Raw genomic sequence first — 12,477 nt, 5'->3', positions numbered from 1 at the left:
GGCAACAGGCGGCCTTTGGCTGCGGCTCCTGGGGAAAAGCGCTCGGAGGAAGGATTTTAATAGCTCATCAGCACAATTCGTGCGCGCCTGGCGAGGTGCAGGCCGTGCAGCGGCAGGGCCAGGGAAGGGGCAGAGGAGCTCAAGGGGAAGATGAAGTTTGCCTCTGCGAAGGCAGACTCCCGTGGGTGAGGCTCTGCCCCTCCCCAAGGGGACGATGAGGGTTATTTATTTCCTTTGCCTGCAGCAGAGAAATCTGGTAAATGTCTTCAGAGTGTGCCTGGTGCTGTCAGCATCCCCTCCTGCTCCAGTCCTCCCCAGTTGTTGCATGGTGGTTTTTCCACTCAGATGGGGATTGCTCACAGGTGCTTCTTGCTGGTGTGGTGGTAGCATGAACACAGAGGATCTGGAGGCACACAGAGCTGATGGCTGTGGAACTCATCTGTTGTGTCCATGGCTTGAATGTCTGCTACATCTGCGAGCAGCAAACTCTAAAGCCTGCTCTCTAGAGCCTGGTGAGATGGACGACCTCAGAGCTGCACCAACAGCTAGCAAGCGATGGGGTGAAGGTTCTGCTGAACTGAGGGTTACATCTGGCAGGAGGTGTCAGCATTCACAGTGCTCCTGGGAAAGCTCCCTGGGGACTTCCCTGCTGAGTGTTGCGAACACAAATCTGCTCCTAAGAGTGTGAATGTGCACACACACATCCCTGCCCCCCAGCTCCCAACAATTTCTGTGAATGAAAAAGTTTGTCAAAGCAAAAATATTTAAGATGTACACATAAATACCGTTTTTTCTTTCTAAAATATACTTTTTTTTTCCTACTCCTTTTGTGTTTTGTCCTAAATGAATTAACTTTGCCCTGTCTTAGGTTTTCTATTTTTCATGGCTCTTTGTTCTCATCTGTGAGTACGTCAGCATAAGTAAATGTTGCTTTCTCATTCTTCCAACTCATTCTTTTTTCCTTTCTCAAAGCTAGTTTGTTAGTGGAGAAATCACAGCTGTCCGCTGGCTTTGAAAATGTCAGGTAAAATGACTCTGGTGTTTAACTGAGTTGAACTAAAACGTGACTTCTTGAAAGAAGCTTGCGAGAGATTTAAAAGACCCGTTGATCTGAGCAGAAGGGGCTCAGGGCTGTCACACCATAAGCCAGCCTCTGGGATCACCTTCAAGTTGACATTCGTCAGCCTTTGCAGAGCTGCTTGAACCCCACTCCTTTTAAAGACTTAAGGGCGGTAATCCCTTGGCTGGATCAGATGGTAAGGCAGATTCTAGAGGTAGATTTCCAAAGCAGTGTTTGGGGGATTTTGCTACATCAGAGTTTTGCAGGGGAATTGAATGCTCAGTGAAAAGCCATTTCAGTTTGTCTTGCACAAAGCACTTGCTTCCAGGAGATGTCTGTCGTTGTAGTGAAAATTCTCCATTTGAGGAGTGAAGTGTGTTTTGTTTTCTCCCTTAAACCCTTTGACACACCTTCCAGAGAAGGGGCTTGCTGAAAAATCAGACAGGTGTTGCCTGATGGTGGCTGGCGTGTGTGCATTGTGATACTGAATTACCAGCCAGGGTGCCAAGAGTGGGTAATACAGTATGTCTGCACAGGCAGGTGGGGAGGGCAGGGCTGCAGGCGCTGGAATGTTTTCTTCTTTCCTTTTAAAACATATTATTAAGCAAAAAGCTAAATTCGCTGTTGTTCTTAGCAATCTCTTGAAGTCTGCTTATTTGGGCATGACTTGCAGCAATTGAACCCCAAGGAAGAATCGGAGCCAAACCTTTTCCCCCCCACCTCTCTCCTGAGCGGATAATGTGGTGCCAGGCTCCGTTCTTTTGTTTTGAAATAACTTTTTTGCTCTGTATGTCTTGTAGAAGTGGTGTTCATGCTCCCCAGGCTTTTGGCACAGCTTTCCTTCCTGCTGCTACATAATGACTGTTGTCATCTCCATAAATGACAGGCTTGTTGATTTAGGTCAGACTCCTTTTTAGTAGTTTTCCTCTTAATTAATTTCCCTACTCAGGCAAGTAGCAGAAGTCTGTTGGTTAATAGTCATGCTCTGGATTTGTTAACTGCCTTAATTTCAAGTATTTACACCTGAAAGTTACCAATTGAGAGCAATTCATTTCTTGACAGGTCTCTCTCTGGATTTGTGCAAAGTGTTGGTTCTGCTTTGACTTTTCTGACATCAGTGTCTTTCAAAGAATGATCTTCTTCCTCCCCCGCTGCTGGCATAAAAATACTGAATCTCAGTCTCGTGATCCTTGCTGGGAGTTGCTGATCTTGTGCTCTTATCTCTCATACAGTGAGCATCTGTCAGTTCCTGTAGCAAAGTGGTGGGCAGGGTGGCCGTCACCTCCTGCCAGGTGGGGCGTTTTGGGGTCCTCTGCCTGCAGGCTTTCTCTGAATGCACAGGCAGCTCCTGCCTCGGGGGTTTTCTCATGCTTATTTGCTTTGAAATCTATATACAATATCCTGTCTTACTCTGTGGATATAGCGATTATCGCTGATCCAGTACCAAGTTGCTCTGACCTAGTTGTTGGCATCTATTTATGCCAGCAGATGACTGGGCATCAGGTTACCCGTGGTCACAGTGGAGTTGGCAGGATGAGAAACTCAAGCCCTTTACTGTCTGACAGCAGGTACCCCGTGGACAGATTTACACCGGTGTTAAATGACCGGCCTCTTGAGGACTACATGCTTGTGGGCCGCTGTGCTGGGGTAGAGGTGGAGTCCCTGCCAAGTCTCAGTGTGCCACGGCCCCGAGCCCTGTGCAACGCCCAGGAGACACGAACTCCTCCTGCAGTTGTGTAACAAAGGTGGCTTCTCACCTCCTGCCTTGTCTTTCTGTGTGGGTTGCTGCTGGTTGCCTCCTAGCACCCAGCTGTGTCCCAAAGGTGAGCAGGACAGGGCTTGGTGGCTTTCTGCTCACCCTCCTCTGCCGTGCCTGGCTCAAGTTGGTGTTAGCCAGAGCTCTGGGGTCTGAAGGCTTACAAGCCCTGTGTTTTGGGCTTGTAAGCTCAAACACACATCTCTTCTGTTATCGGAGAGGCCTGTTCTTTGTAACCCATTAGCCCTTGGCTGTTTTCTGTCTGTAAATTTAAGCTGCAGGCCCTGTGCTTCCCTGCTGGTTGTAGCTCAAGGGGTCGGCAGTTGGGCCCTTGGGGGGCAGATAGAAGGGGAGCAGATTCCATTCTTTGCTGGTGGAGGGGTAACACTGGTTGACCTGGAGCCTGTGTGTTTTTGCTTGCATTGGGTGCCTTTCCTGTCCTTCCAGAAGCAGTGATTTCCCCTTCTCTTTTAATGCTGGTGAAGATACTAGATGTAAAACTCTAGTCAACACCACTACTTCTGGTCCCTGACCCGGGCTTACGACAGGGGTGTATCTCCTTCCATTTGTTCAATTCTCTGAATGCTTGTAGACACCAGACATGTTTGCTCCTGGTGTGTGTGCTGTGCCCTTGCCAAGCCATCACACTTCCATATTTATGCTTTCATTTCAGCCCACTGCATTTGGGTGCACGGTTTCTTTACACTTCAGTGACAGTAAGACATCCAAGCAGTTCGGTGGCTTTTTCAGGCTTTCCATGTATGCTTTCTAAACTTTCTTCCTCTTTCAAATGTGATTCTTTTCTTACTCAGGAGATGAAAAGACAACATAGTGAGCTCACTCTTACCTTTAGTAAGGAATTGCTTTTTAATTAAAAAACAATAAGGAATTTCAGGTTAAAAAGATGTCTGATATAAATCACCATCTAGATGTGTTTCGCAACTTTTTTTGTAATTGTTTGGCATGTTCCCCATTTCCGCGGGCTGGGTAAATCCTTTGTGGGCTTAATCTCTAGCCTGCAGGCACATAAAATACATTGCACAACTTGGCCTTTGCATTTTAGAGATTTTTTTTTCCTTGACTTAAATACCTGTAGCATCTCCTCTGCCATGTGGCAGGATGGCATTGAGCGAGCAGGGAAGGGGCCAGCCTGTCTTATTTTTAATCCCCCCTCTCCTCCCCAGTGTCTCTCCCAGCTTTGGTTTTCCTGTGTTAGCAATGTGTACACTTTGAAATGCAAATAATCTCTGAATATCGCTAGCTAATCCTTCTGTTGCCACGTCACCCACCACCCACCCATGCATGCGCCAGCTCTTCCCATCCCAGCAGGGTGGATGGCCAACTTGTGCTCCCGACCTGTATGAACCTGTTGGTGCTCTGTTTGAACAGTTGGGACCAGGGCTGTATCAGCCACAGCTGCTGGAGACGTTTTCAATAAAACAACCACCTTGGGGCTTTCACTTTTCTTTCTCTGCAGGAACCAAAGAGATGGAAGTAGGGAAATGCCAGCAATTCCTGTGGGTTATGTGCTTAGTTATTGGGAGAGCTCTGCACTCGCGAGTGTCTGAACGCCAAGGAAAAAATAACGAATTGCTCTGTATTGGGGTATCAGCAAAAACTGCCTTACTTTGGATCAGCAGAAGAGACTGGAGAGTCCCTTTCACAGGGAAATTCAGAAAAAAAAGGATTTAGACTGTGGTATACTGAACCACTTACAGGTTTCATAGAGTCACAGAACGGCATGGTTTGGAAGGGACCTTAAAGCCCATACAGTTCTAACCCCCTGCCACGGACCAGGTTGCCCAGGGCCTGGCCTTGAACACCTCCAGGGGTGGGGCATCCACGACTTCTCTGGGCAAACTGTTCCAGTGCCTCATCACCCTCTGAGTGAGGAATTTCTTCCTAACCTCTAATCTAAATCTCCCTTCTTCTAGTTTAAAACCCTCCCCCCTTGTCAAAACCTTTCCCCTTGTCCTATCACAACCTCACTGAGTATCTGCCCAAAGTGTCCTTGTGACTATTCCTGCTAAATGCATATTCTTATTTCAGCAAGGGCTTTTTAAAAAAAATAAACCAGTGACTTTAGCCTATGCCGTAACGTTTTGCTGAGTAAAGGTTTCCAGATGTGAACACAGTTGAGGGAAATGCTGTGCCAGCACACTGGAGCAGAATGTCCTGGAAGAGGGAACCTAACATGCTCTGAACTAGCACAGTGAATAGGAGCTTCTTGCTCTGTTCCAGGTGTCTGTTGCACACACCAGGATGGTGGCTGCCTCCATTTTGGAGCCAGCTTCTGGATTGTGCTTCAGGTTCCATTGTAGACCAGCTTTTTGGGTTGTTTTGCTATCCAGAGCTTTGATATCTTTTTATTTTTTCCCCCTGCTACTTTGTGGATACAGTGCTCAGAGTTTAAAAGTGGGGATGCTGATATAGAAATGATCAGCAGGGGTATGAGAGACTTTTTTTTTTTTTTAAGAAAAAAAAAAAAAAGATAAATACCAGATCTGGCACAACTCTCAGCTTGGTCAGAGTCTTGCTCTCAAACAGTGTTCAGTTCCAGCGTTCATGGTTTTTACTGTTCTCAAAAACAAGAGTTTTTTCTTACAAAACAGGATGAAACATTTCATGTGGTTTTCAGCCTTTCCAGGATTACAGGCTGTTGTGAAAAGAATATTTTCCACTTTGTTAGGTGGGTAATGTGCACCCCCCCCTCTTTCAAGGGATGCACAAGAGAAATAAAGATTGTATTTGATCACATAATAGCAGTGCTCTTGCTGAATATTTTTGCCTTTGGGAAAACTAGGTGTTAGTCTTACATTCCACTATTCTAAAACAAGTAAAGGTCTGTTTTTGCCATTTGTCTGGCTGTGTGGCTCTTCTCTGAACAAATGCAACGCCTATGGAATAGCAGGTACATTCAGCCATGTGCATAAACCCATCTCCATCTCTTTGGCATGCCTCCACCCCTAGCTGAACATCCTGACTCTCTTGCTCTTTTCCCCCATTCAGTACTCCACCGAACTGAAAAAGCTGTACTGCCAGATCGCCAAGACATGTCCCATTCAGATCAAAGTGCTGACCCCACCACCCCAGGGAGCCGTCATCAGGGCTATGCCAGTCTACAAGAAAGCTGAACACGTCACTGAAGTGGTCAAACGCTGCCCGAATCATGAGCTGAGCCGGGAGTTCAACGAGGGTAAGGAGGGCAATGCTTTGGAGAATGCCAATATGGGGTTTTGCAGCAGTGTCGCTGCCAGTCTGTTGGCAGCAGACCTCCTTGCAGTGTTTCTTGTAGCTTTTTTGCTGCTGTGCTTAGCAGGAAGCTTTGTGCTATGCTTTAGCTATTCCTGTGTGAGCACGTACTTGGGAAGAAAATACCGAAATAAACCTCATGCCTGCCCAGGTTGGATGGATGTCTGTCCCTACGGCAGCCAGTGCCCTTCTGGCAGCTTTTCCCCACTCTGCTTGGGCTCCTTTGAGAAGCAGCTGTTTTTGCGCTCAGGAATGAGCTTCCATGTCGCTGGGGCAGGGATCTAGTAACAGGATGCAATATCATCTCCAGTTCTTAATCCGCACCTCAAAGACGAAGGGGCTGTTTATCTCTAGTAGGATAGCATTAAGTGCCAGCATCAACTGCAGGCAACCTTCCTGTACGCTTAACACTATCAGTTCAGTATTAATGTTCTAATCTTTTACTCGCTTCTTCTCATATTAGTGAAGTAGCAGCTGTTTTGAAAATGTCTTGGGATTTTCTGCAAACTCATGGGCTGGGCTCCATTTTGCCTTGGTTGCTGAAGTTCACATAAGTTCAGATGAGCATCTGTTTTATTCTACATACATTATTTGTCTCCTACTGTAAAAAAAAAAAAAAAAAAAAAAAGTGTTAGCAGCATGTCCTGGGAGCCTAGCTCCCTTGGCTAGTTACAGTGCAGCCAGCGAGACAGGTCCCAAAACAAGCAAGGACTTGAGATCTGAAAATCAGCATGAAGTGAGACGGTGTTTTGAAACACATTTTTTTTCTGTTAGAAAGTGCTTTTCCAACAGAACTGGATTTCTTTTGAGTTGATACTTGGTTAAGTGACAGTTTTAAAGAAGGGGAGGAGGGATTAAAACTATGAATTCTTAAAGACTATGAATTCTTATTTTGAAAAAAAATATTTCTGAATATGCTGTATTTTAAGAAATAAACAGCTCAAACACAAAATGAATCATTTAGATGAACCTAAAACAGGCTTTGTTTTTCAGAATTCATGTTGTAGAAACACTAAAGTAAACTTGCAGGAAGGAAACTTTTTTGAACTATTGTAAAGGGGCCTAGAAACAAAGATCATGTTCCTTGCCCTCTACTGCTGTAAGCAAGCATGATTTTTCAAGCTGGCCATTAATTAAAAGATTTTTTTTTTGGCTGTTTCTATTTTTTTTTTAACTCCTTAGGATCGATAATGATGGGCAGGAACAGAAGAGGGCTAACTGTTTGGAAAGAACTAGGAGTTGAGACCCGAAGGAATTGGTTTCATGTACACTTTGGGGTTGGAGGAGGAGAAGGCTTTCAGCTGCTGCAAAAATCCTGTTACCTGCTGGAAGAGCTGCTTTGAGCTGCCATTCAGTTGATGTTTGGGCTTGTTTATTGTGGGATCTTGGGAAATCCATGTTCAAGTTTGCTCGCAGGTATCCAGTGTGAGCTTGAGGAAGTCTATATAGCCTTTGTCTGGCAGTTGGAACCGTGGAAAGAGATGCTTTAAGGGCTGGGAGGCACATGTGCTGTGATAGACCTCTGGGACCAGGCGTGGGGTTCCCCTGGGTTGGAAGATCCTGTTGCCCTGCACTTGAGCTTGCATCACCAAACAATGTCTTGGTTTTGTCTCCTTGTCCTTGCAGGGCAGATTGCGCCTCCCAGCCACCTGATCAGGGTGGAAGGGAACAGCCATGCCCAGTACGTAGAAGACCCCATCACTGGGAGACAGAGCGTGCTGGTCCCATATGAGCCACCTCAGGTATGTTGTGAGCTCAGGGTGGGGGCATCCTGACATGTGAAAGGGTTGGGGTCTTACCAGTAGGCAAAGGAGACAAGGTCATGCGCTTGCCCTATCCTCATCAGGTTGAATTCCTCTTTATCAGAAATGGTATTTTAAATACCTTCATCCCTTCAGAGACGGAGTTCTTCACTTTTTTTTTTAAGGAAGTCTTGTGGTGGGGAAAGTTCCATGATTGCCTGGTTATAGCACAGCCATGGGAGTGGAAAGGATTTTCAGAGGGATACCTTGCAAAAAGCAGAGCTTTCTATCCACCATTTCTTCTGCTCATCCCTTCTGTCTCATCTAGGTTGGGACAGAGTTCACAACAGTCTTGTACAACTTCATGTGTAACAGTAGCTGCGTAGGAGGGATGAACCGTCGCCCAATCCTCATCATCGTCACACTGGAAACTAGAGAGTAAGTACTGTGTCACAAATATAGCCCTTTGCTTGTGAGGTTGCAGGGTTCTTAGGGGACAGTTTTCACATCTTTGCAGGCAAGAGTTGCCCAACACCTGGGACATTCTGACTAGGGAGTGGGAAGTTTGGGTCTGTCTGCATAGTCTAGTCCAAATCATTTGGACTCTGTCCTTACTGCATTCTTACCTGGAGTAAATGATGAGTGTTTTTGCAGATGAGGAGTTTTGATGCATAGAAATTTTTAACTCTTAGGAGTATGCCTAGCCCCCACCTGCAAATAGCTAGGTACCCTGTTTCTATGTCTACTGAGCAGAGTGCTTTCATTCCCTTGCTCTAATGTGGCAAATCTCTCAAAATGTAAGGAAGAGGGTAGAGACCAGTGGTCAAACTTAGAGGAAAAATAAAGCAGGTAGTAACTATTCTGGCTAATCACGTTAGATTTAGGTCAGGTTGATGATTGGATTTGATGATCTTGAAGGTATTTTCCAACCTAAATGATTCTGATTCCTCCAGGTCTCTGATTGAGGTGTCACCCCTCCCCTGCATACATAGGTACCATTTAAGATCAAAATAGGAGTCTGAGTTAACAGCTGGATCATTGTGAATAGATGATGTGGATTTCTTCTCTTATTTTTTCTATAACTTCCAGTGAATCTATGCATTATTTACTGAACATGTCTAAGATGAGCTGTCAGTGGATGGGACACGTTAGTTCTGAGCTGGAGGGGTAAAGCAGGGGTAGGTAACTAGCTTGTGAGCTTGGCCTGTTGTCAGGGTGTGAGGGGTGCTGCTGGCCAGTGTCTGAGCCATCAGTTAATGTTTCTTCTTTCACCTTTCTTCGCAGCGGGCAAGTCTTGGGCCGCCGATGTTTTGAAGCCCGCATTTGCGCTTGCCCAGGCAGAGATCGCAAAGCAGACGAGGACAGCATCCGCAAGCAGCAAGTCTCTGACAGCACAAAGAATGGTGATGGTACGAAGCGCCGTAAGTAGCTGGCAGAGCTGGGCAGATTGCAGATCGTGCTGTCACCAGGTGCAGGTGCAACCCTGGCACTTGTGCCATGGGGACAGAGCACTCCTGCATGTGGACTCGGAGGCAGGAGGGTGTTAGATGTCTGTCAGATGCGCACAGCATCTGTGCATGTTTGACAGTCTGGGTTTACAGGATCCCTCGCAGTGCTGCCTGTAGTAGTTATCTGTTCCAGCCAGCACTACCAGTGTTGGGGACGTGTTTATCTGATAGCCTCAAGGTACTTGGATGGGCCTGCCAACCACTTTTGAACCTTTACTGCTCGCTTGGGGCCATGCTGTCATTCCCTGCTCGTTCTAGCCAGTGTCTCCTGCTGTGGCACGTCTTCACGGTTGCAGGGATCTATATGAAGGCTCTACATAAACCCTGCTGTGTGATTAAGGTGCTTTGGCATCTCTCTGCTCCATGGAATACAAGATGCTCATCAGATGCACAAAGGGTAGAAACTCAACTTTGGTTTTCCACATATGCTCAGTGATGGCACTTGACTGCTTAGCGAAGAGGCATACTTTAACAGGAGGCAAATTTGAGGTCTTAATTTCTGCAGTGGATTCTCTGTGCTCATTTTGTTTTGCTCTGCTGTCGTGGATCACCAGTCCACTGACAGCTCATAAGCATTAGCCATCCATTTGATGTCTCTTGTATATATCTCTTCTTTTCCTTTTTTCCTTTTTTCTATTTTTCTTTGTCTAATGGGATGTTTTTTGTGTTTCTTTCAGCTTTTCGACAAGGAACTCATGGCATACAGATGACATCTATCAAAAAAAGACGTTCTCCAGATGATGAGCTCTTATACTTACCAGTGAGTTTTCTCCATCTTTGCTTTTGCTCTGTTTAGTATCTTCCTTAGTGATCTGAGGCAACTTGGCTGCTCACCTAGACCTTAGAGAACTATGTTTAGCATCTAGAACTGGTATGTGAAATACTTTCATTTCCCCAGAGATATCTATTTTAAATGCATGTTCTAAACAAAAAATGTGGAAGGAAATTCCATTGTTTGCTGACCTGAGTCTGGCTTGTGCAAGGTATATAAGAATATCTCAAAGGACTTGTCTGGCCTGGTAGGATCATCGTCTTGGAGGTGTTGACTGAGTATTGAGATACTTTTGAATCTGTGGCTCCTGAGCTTTCTGTAGGAATTATGTGCTGAATTCTGCTTTTTTTTGCTGACAAAGGTGGATGCTACTGTGCCTTTTATATGTGCTGCCCTTGTGCTGGAGTGATAGAGGCAAAATATTCTCTATTAATTGTAGGAACAGAAAGGGCAAGCTTGATCTCTAACTTTCTGTTGAACTGCTTTGCCCATAGACCATGTTTATGTGAGTTAAATTGGAAACCCCATGGTGCCCTTAAGGGAGAAGGGAGAACCAAACCCACCAGCCAAACTCCTTACTCTTTTTCTGTAAAGCACGTAAGGTTTATCCCCAGATATGAGGCAGGTAAATACATTTTTTGTCTAATGGATTGGACCAAAATAATATTTATGGTTAGTGTAGGTTTACATCAAGCTAGATGATAACCCCAAAATGTTCACTAGCCTGAGGTGTCAGATTATCAGCTCTTCTACATTTATCTGCTGTACTTCTAGCACCAGGCTTAGCGGGTTTTCTGTTTATGCATTGAGTATAAACAGTATTTGCATTCTGCACTGGTTGTTTACTTAATCTACAACTCAAAGATGGCTGTCACTCTAGATGCAGTCCTTCAAGGTTTTTTTCACTCTTTTCCCTGTGATCCAGGTGAGGGGAAGAGAAACATATGAAATGCTACTAAAAATCAAAGAGTCCCTGGAACTTATGCAGTACCTTCCCCAGCACACGATTGAGACTTACCGGCAGCAGCAGCAACAGCAGCACCAGCACTTGCTCCAGAAGCAGTGAGTATGGGTGTGTTTGCAGTGACCTCTGCAGTAAGGATGATGGGGAAGGGGGAGAGAGAGGAGAGAGACACAGAAGGCTTCTGTGCGATGGTTTATAGGGATAAGGTGCTTAACCAAGGGCTAAGCACTCCTAGCGTACTACACTGGAAAAATCCTTTCCAACAGTATGGAACTGCTTATTAACCCTGTGTTCAGAGCTGATGGAAATCAATGCCAGGAATTTGGACAAAGCCAAATTTCTGGACCAGAACCTGAGAGACTGAGTTTGAAATCCAGGTTTTGCAACCTACCTGCCTGTCTGTGCAGTGGGGCAAAGCAGTCCTTCTTCCCTAAGTGCAGGCCCTGACTGATTGCAGGTCCATCTCTATCCGATACATGTGCATGACCAAGCTGGGAAACATAAAGTGGTCTGTGCTGTTCTCCCATCTTCTTTGTGAGAACCATCAATGAATGTGGAAGTCCTTTCCATGTCTCCTCAGGGGAATTCACAAAGCATTTTGTAGAAGCACACATGGTTGGGACTGTGAGCACCAGCCTGGCCAAGTGCTCAGACCATACTGCTGCACTGCTGATGTTGAAGGGCTGGTGTCTGTGTCTGTCTTTCAGTGAAATGTAAATTCTGTAGGTTCCTGAGCTATAACAGTGGAAGCTGAAAATCACGATTGAGGGTAAAACATTTATCAAGTTGCTTTCTAGACAATGAGCATTTCAAAAAAAGGTTCTTTGTGTGCACTTTTGAAGTGTTTTTCAACCAAAAAAAAAGTACTTTGTCACTGACTCTCCACACAGTGTGTAAGAAACTTTGCATTCAGGCAGACATAGTCCCTGTCTGAACTCGGCTGGCAGGGCTACGCAAGGATTACTTTGGGTGGTGTAAGTGGCAGGAGGATGGGGAGAAGAAGTGCCAAATAAGTGTCTGGTTTCCATTTTCCTCTCTGTTCCTAATGCTTTACAGTTGCAGAGGCTGGTTCAGAGAGTGACTTCCCAGACAGACCGTAAGCAGTGTCATTCATGGGCCTTGCTTCACCTGCTGTATCGGGTGACAGCAAGTAGCCGTCCGGGCTGTAGGTAGCCGCCAGCGGTAGTGCTTAGCATCTCACGCGTTCCTGCTGGTAAGCTCACGCGTCAAGAGGCTGCGGGTATAACTCATTCCTTTGCAGAGGTTAGCACAAGGCCAAGGCACCACATAAGTCCCATTTGAGCCTGTAGGGATTTATTTTGGTGCCTTGGCCTTGTCTCAGGACTTCTGCAATACCACGGCTTTGTGCCAGATCTCTGCATATGTTCACATTTTGACCTGTGTTCTTAGTGTCAGCTGTAGT

General features: G+C 45.8%; 1 protein-coding gene across 2 annotated transcripts in view; it reads left to right on the top strand.

Annotated features, from left to right (window-relative positions):
* The window catches only part of TP63 (tumor protein p63), a 169,709-nt gene that overhangs the window by 144,295 nt on the left and 12,937 nt on the right, over positions 1-12,477 (top strand). The window contains exons 7-12 of one of the 2 annotated variants that reach the window (XM_032193289.1): positions 5,826-6,012; positions 7,695-7,810; positions 8,139-8,248; positions 9,095-9,231; positions 9,996-10,078; positions 11,016-11,152. In XM_032193289.1, the coding sequence (XP_032049180.1) occupies positions 5,826-6,012; positions 7,695-7,810; positions 8,139-8,248; positions 9,095-9,231; positions 9,996-10,078; positions 11,016-11,152 (770 nt within the window). The remainder of the gene's footprint in view (positions 1-5,825; positions 6,013-7,694; positions 7,811-8,138; positions 8,249-9,094; positions 9,232-9,995; positions 10,079-11,015; positions 11,153-12,477) is intronic. The other variant, XM_032193290.1, reaches the window with a different exon arrangement.

The sequence above is a fragment of the Aythya fuligula genome, chromosome 9, assembly GCF_009819795.1.
Source record: "Aythya fuligula isolate bAytFul2 chromosome 9, bAytFul2.pri, whole genome shotgun sequence".
Lineage (NCBI taxonomy): Eukaryota > Metazoa > Chordata > Aves > Anseriformes > Anatidae > Aythya > Aythya fuligula.
This window is presented reverse-complemented; position numbering and strand designations above follow the sequence as displayed.